This window comes from Pygocentrus nattereri, chromosome 6 (genome assembly GCF_015220715.1).
Source record: "Pygocentrus nattereri isolate fPygNat1 chromosome 6, fPygNat1.pri, whole genome shotgun sequence".
NCBI lineage: Eukaryota > Metazoa > Chordata > Actinopteri > Characiformes > Serrasalmidae > Pygocentrus > Pygocentrus nattereri.
In genome coordinates this window covers 17199801-17206800 of record NC_051216.1, presented here as the reverse complement: position 1 = coordinate 17206800, position 7000 = coordinate 17199801, and the positions used below count along the sequence as shown (strand labels likewise).

The 7000-nt window shown below is 36.6% G+C and overlaps 1 protein-coding gene across 1 annotated transcript; it reads right to left on the bottom strand.

The window, feature by feature from the left end:
- Window positions 1–5117: 5117 nt before the first annotated feature.
- On the bottom strand, window positions 5118–6035 carry LOC108423848. Its single transcript, XM_017691451.2, has one exon. The coding sequence runs from the start codon at window positions 6033–6035 to the stop codon at window positions 5118–5120; it is 918 nt and encodes a 305-aa protein (XP_017546940.2).
- Window positions 6036–7000: the final 965 nt, after the last annotated feature.

Here is a 7000-nt window from a genome sequence, read left to right as displayed (position 1 = left end):
CATGGTATTAATTGCAATAGGTGGAACACACCACCTCACAAAAAATGACTGGAAAAAGTTATTTAAAAAGATCGCCACAATGCAGATATGAGCAGCAATGTTGCATTTAACAAGTAATCCCAGTAAAATTGTAAGAGGCGGTTTTAGTCTCTCTCTTCTTTTGTGTGGGAAGACCATGCAAGATACAAAAAAGATGTTCAGTATAATACTGAAAACAGAGACAGGCACATTCACTGAAGCAAAAGCTTCAGGACTCAGTTCAACAGAAAAATATGAGGAACTGCTGAGATCCATTGCCAAATTGCCATAAGTATACGTCTACATGCAAAGGTTCCTCCCTTTATAGAAAGCACATGCTACCTCCTACCACCTCCTCAGCATGGATTGGTTGATGTTCCAAGTAGTGGCACTCCCCTCACCAAACAACCTCAAGATCACTCTGCAAGGCTATTTATTTTATTTATTTATTTTTGCAACTGTGGAGATTGTGTTGCATTTTGCTAATAATTTAAGACACAATTGTTTTATCCCATTGATGCCACTAATGATCACAAGTTTCACTGATCACAAGTAAAACTGCATTTTAATCATTAATATGCAAATAACATCCAATCCTACAAATGTTTTAACTGTTTAAAGAACAAAAATGTTTAAAGTTGTTTTTAAAGATGACTCTTTAATGAAAAATACATTACTACATAGTTGGACAACAGTGCTGCTCAGCTTCATCTGTGTTTGTGCTTCTGTTGTATTTCCAGTTAAGACGCCGTCATGCTGCTGCATGGATGTGCAAAACCTGAAATTTACATGCTGTAGCTCATCTAATGAGAGCCTGAAGACAAGGCTAAATAAACTGTGTTGCATTTCCATTTTCTCTATTTTGCAAAGCAAATTGCTCATACTGTTAAGACACTGGAGATTCTAGACTACAGAATAGCAGGCGAAAGTAGTCATGAAAACAAACAGCTTTTACACATTCCTGCTTTTCATTCTTTTACCAGATAAAATGTTAGAAATATGCACAAGCTATGTATGTTAGGTTATAGGGTAGGGGTACTTCAGCAGTTGTACAGTTTCCACAAGACTATATTTTAGTATATAACTTTGTAAATTGCAAAAAAACACTCTAAACACCCTAGACTCTAAACACTAAAGGGATTAGCTCAATCTCTTGTTGTTTTCATTTTTTTTCTCTCCATAGGGCATCATTCCTCATCATGTTACTTTCAGTCAAATGGAGTTTATATGAATATATTTCAACCGATGTTTTTCATGTTTATGTAATAGACATGTGAAAACAGTATGAAGCAGCTTTCTCTCAGCATATCAGTAGTAGACAGACAAGGCAATACAACATCCAGGGGCATCACTAGACCTAGCACACTCCAGTGAGGCCCCAGCAAAAAATTGCTGTGCCCCACTGTAATCACAGGAAAAAATGACTACCTAAGCTATAAAGTGTCCTGTTTGACTGGCTAAATTACAGGACATTACATTAACAAACATATTCACTAGACCACATTTCCCGTATCACCCCCAAATTTTTCCTTTGAGCACTTTTATTTTCCATAGTCAGTCTTCTCAATGTGGAGCTAGCAGAAGGACATGGACGTACACAAGTATTTAAAAGTAGATAATAATGTCAACATTTGACAGCGAATAAATGCTAACACTCATCTGAATTCATAACATTTATAGTCTATCAAAAATTCATATTTAAACTGAAAATCAGTGTCATCAGGTTATGCTTGTTACCTTTCATTTCAAAAATATATGTGTAGTTGTTATGTAGGTATATAGTGTGTACCTCCTCTGAGGAGACTGAGTGTACAGACACCTGAACATGGTCAGGGCTGGAATCTGAGAGGGTTTGAAAGAGAGAACAAAGATTTCACATTTGTGTAACAGAGAGCCATATAAGCAGCATATGCCTTTACACATCATGATATCTTCTGTTGTTTTTCCTGCTGTTGCGCTCTGTCTTCACTGATAAGACTAATATAATGCTTACAAAGGTAATACATGTCTGTGTAGGAATGAAATGAATACATCTGTAAGGTAGTATTATTGACATGTAGAACCAGTAGGTGGCAGTATACGCCCTAAAGTCAAAGTACTGTTTTGTTTAATGAGGGTGAGCCATGCCGAGTTCGCCTCTGTTAACAATCTGTTTTGCACATATTAGAGATGTACTAAATGTCTATCACTGGTTTGGTGTAAATTAATAATTATTTGTGCTTTACCGTTGGGACTTTACATCTTAACAGCTGACAGCTAATCAATCTGCATGTGGGTTTTATGGTTCAGGAGTTCAAGTTCAAGAGTTTTACTGTCATGTGCACAGCAGAACAGGCAGCTGCAATGTACAATGAAATTCTTACTTTGCTGTTCCTCCATTCACAGAATATAATCTTAAGAGAATAATAATAAAAAAAAACTCTAAAAACAGTAGTAAAAAAGTAAAAGTACAAGTAAAAATGTACAGTATGTGCAAAGTTGAAATAAAATTAAAGTTAAAGTGTGGCAAATTATGGCATCATCTGTTCACTTTATGCAGTGTCTGTTATCTCTAAGAATGCTGTTATATTATTATAAGCATGTTATTTCTTTAGGATGTAGGTTATTCAAATGTATAGAGGTTGAAATATTTCTAAGCATTTCGTATTTTTTGTGAATTTCAGCACAGGATGTGTTACCTAGTGCAAGACAGTGTAAATCAAAGAGACTAGTAATGCTAGCTATGTAACTCATTTAATCCAAAACAGTTTTTGGTGGAAGCCTAACTCATTTAACACAGCACTGTTTTGTTTTATGAAGATAGAATCTGCTGCCTGTTACGGTGCAAATAAGAGAATTCTGCTAATAAAGCAGCGCCACCAGCTGATTCACCACAGCTTTGTGCTCACTGGTTCCCTTTATTCCATCAGTTCACAACACAGTGCTTTGCTGCAGACCATTTTTCTTGCATAGTATATTTAAGATGTGCTGATGTTTAAATTTAGGGGCCTATGTGGGCTTCAGCTCATGTTTCTTAAAGTAGTTGATGTTGGATTTTGAGGTACATGTATTGGATCATTGTCCTGTTGTAGAAGCCAGGCTTTTTTCAGGCTCAGTTTTGTCACATTTACTTACAGCATTTGTTGATATATATGAGGTTCCATTTTTCCATCTACTCATGCAGTGTTTCCAGTGCCACTGGCTGCTGCCCAACTCTAAAGCATAATGGATCCAACATCATGCTTGTCGGCAGTTGGCAAGGTGTTCTTTTCTGATACGTTTTTCTATTATATCTAATTATATATTAGGTGATTGTGGCCAAATTGTTTTTACCTGATTAGTCCACAGCATTTGTTTCCAAAATGCCTCTGGCTAATCTAGAAGTTCTTTTGCATCCCAACAGACACTGGGCCTCATTTACCAATATCTTCTCAAAACTGCTCCTGAGAAAGTTCCTTGGAAAAAGTGTATCAGATGAATGATGTGCTCTCAAACTGCAGAACTGTTCACAACTTTGTGCTTTTGAATCTGCCGATTCAGTTTTTTTACCTAAGAACAAGTCCCAAATAAGAAAACACTGGTGAAAGTCAGTATCTTTTCTTTTAGTAGGTACCTTTTCACTATACAGCTTCTTTTCTAACTGCTTTCAAACGCTTTCTCTTTGTTTCTTTTTTGTCTTTTTTGCTTACATGATACTGTTTCTCTCTCTTTTCCTCTTTGTTTCATACAGATACAGGCTACTCCTATTCAGAGGTGCAGCAGTTTCCTCCTTCGGCTGAGCAGCATTAATGCAATCAACCCAGAGCTTTCTGGGCATTGAAGTCCCTTATGGAAGTTGCCCTAGACGAGCGCCGCTACTGCCCTCTGCCGGCAGCAGGCGGAACTGATCACCCCTTTACAGTTACGTTAGTTAAGTATGTTTTTCCTCCTGCTGTAAAGCTAGTATTTTGGAGATACTATTTATTCATTATTTTATTTTTTTCATATTCTTGTTACGTTACTTAGGTACTCACAGCAAACTGCCATTGAGTTACCCTCTACTGCAAATCCTTAAAAATATGTAATACTGAAATTCATACTTTTCTATTGAAATTCCATGTATTCTGTCAAAGAGCATGTCACTGTTGTTTCAGCTTTCTTTGTATATTCAATACAAAGAATAATATAATATATTATTATATTGTATCTCTTGCATCTACTTTGCACAAAGGCATGCATGGTCACCCCATGTGAACTATATATAAGTCGCTGTTGTCAGAACAAAATCTTGTATCTCCAGAACGGTAACTTTAGAGGAGAAGGAAAAAAAACCTACTTTACTTTTAATGTAAGTCAATGGAACCAAACTTTTTCCCCAAGTCATTTTAAACTTTCTTTTGGTCCATTCATTGTGAAATTTACAAACAATGTAAAGAGTAATAGATACTTTTAAATTAGGTCAAAAACTGAAAAATGACAAAAAAGGAAATAATTTGTTCCGACAACAGCTTTATGTATAGAGAGAGTTTTAATGTGGAGGTGCTGAGAGTCATAATTAGAATCTAAGTTAACAAGCATGTAAGCATGTACATGTTCAAACAAAGGAGAGGCTATACAGACTTGAACAAGGTAAATGGTGAAACAAACCAAGAACTTAACTACTTACAGAGACCTCACAAGGAGTGGTTACATGCACAGGTACATATGTGAGAGGTAATTAGTCCAACAAATGAACTGCATGTGTAAGGGAGTGGGTGGAGCTGCTGAGCAGGTCCAGGACGAGGGGAGTTTGTGTCAGTTGAAGACAAAATTAGAGTTGTCAAAGTATTGTCAAAGAGATAAATGTAATGAAAAATATTCTTTCCCACCAAAGTGTTTAATGCTACCTCTGTTAAAAACGACTGGAATGTGGAAAACCGTCTGCCACTGGTTGCTTAAACTTGAGTATATTGAGCAAAACCAACCGCACTTTCAATACCTCCCCCCTTTTTTGCATGACCTGCCTATTCTGCATATCCTGTAATGTATATTAGTATGACACATTCTAACTGAATTACTTAGATAAGATCTGATAAAAATGCTTTGAATTTAAAGAAAAAACCCATGGATTCATACATGGATTCATTGCAATTTCAAAAATGTTATTGCCAAAAGAGAAGTATCCGCTCCCGGAATATTGACTGTCCAACACCCAAGTTAATGTTTGTCCCAAAAGAGTACAACGTAATAACAGTGCAAATGATATGTGCTTTTGAGTCAAAATCTGCACTAGCAAGATGATAAGCAATATCATCAATTATTAGCCAGACTGAGCAGAGAAAGTAAAGGAGAATCTGTACGATTCCTGTGATGGTCACCCTCATCTGTGACTGAAGATGTGGAGAGGATCTGCTGCTGTCCTCCATGTTCTTCATGTGTCTCCACAGGTAGAGAACAGTCGCACAGCTTGATGTCAACATCACACAAAGACTGAACAAGAAATAAACTAATCTTGACCAAAAATCAACTCCAACTGCATGTTTTACTGCGTTCTTTTCTTCATATGTGGTTGTGTATGGGGTAATTATCAAGTAACGCACAACAGAAGTAGCGACCCCATACAAAAAGATGAACTTATCAAAGATTAAAGCAGAATATACAAAAAGTCTGATATTTTTTCTCAGCAAGATGAGCAAAGAATGTTTAGCTGGAACAATCTGACAGTAGTAGAACACATTCAGCCAGAGGTACGAGGTGACACTGGTCCTCATGGTAAACAGCAAACACTCTGCTGTAAAATAATACAAACCAACACTGTCAAAGTATGCTGACAATGAGTAGGTAAAGCCACTGATGACAAACAACAGAACGCAAAAATGAAGAGCAGTATTGCACCCAACAAGAGATCCCACTAAAACATTAAGCGGTTGTTTCATTTGTGGTTGTCCCTGCTGTGGAAAGACCATACAGAAGACAAAAAAGATGTCCATAAGAATGCTGACCACAGAAAGAGGCACATTCACTAAGTGGAAAGCTTCAAGACTCATCGAAATAGAACAATTCCAAATTAAAATGTCCATTTTGCTTATTCTGTCTTTCCCAAAGTTGAAAAACTCCTTCCCTCAAATGGGAATAGATAACACTAATAAGAAAACCTTGTCTCTTTGTTATGTCCACTTCAAATATCAGCTGATAGAATGCAAAGCAGTGACATATCACCTGGCTTATAAATGAGTGATACATACTCACTGTATTTTTCCATACAGTGATTAAGACAGATTACTCATCTATAATTATGTGATTAGGATTTTGTGATTTATGGCCTTTTTCTTGGTTACTGAATCATCTAGTGTTTTGATTTAGGAGAAAATGGGCATCTTAGTTGGAAAACCTAAATTTGTGACCTATGAGTCACAGTGTGAAAGGACAAATCCAGGTCTAGATGACAAAAATAACCAGGTATGTGGAGAAAGGGAGCTGACATTCTCCAATTCACTTCAATTCAGCAGTAAACCAAATCAAAGCACAACCCATTACAATCTTTACCTTCTAGTCATTACAGTATATGGATCTGGTCATAATAGGCCTTTATACAGCCTTCCAGTCTACAGCTGATAAAACCAGTCACAGAATTATGGTTATTCTTTCATGTGTTTCTGCCATTTTACTATTTGTAAACTTGTCTCTGCCCCGGCTCCAGCCTTGAATCACTAAAATCACCTGTGTCTTTTAAACCATATCTTATGTTTCCCAGCCTTGTTCTTAGTTTTCTTTTTCCCTGGCTTGGTGTTTCCCTAGCTTTACTGGTTAGGTTTGTGCATTTGTTGTTGTTACAAAAAAACGCCAAAGAACAAACTATTCAATAATCAAATTGATGTACAACAATGAGTACTTTATAATAGAAAAAGAAATGAGCAATTAGCATTTAGTCTTACCTTAAAAATGCAGAACACAGTATATTAGCAATTGTGGTTGACATGTTAACCCTACCACATTCTGCCATACACATGTCATGGCAGATGTCATATGCTGTCAAACTGTCATG

Coding starts and splice junctions, on each gene's coding strand:
- LOC108423848 (XM_017691451.2), bottom strand. CDS start 6,035: ATGGACATTTTAATTTGGAATTGTTCTATTTCGATGAGTCTTGAAGCT.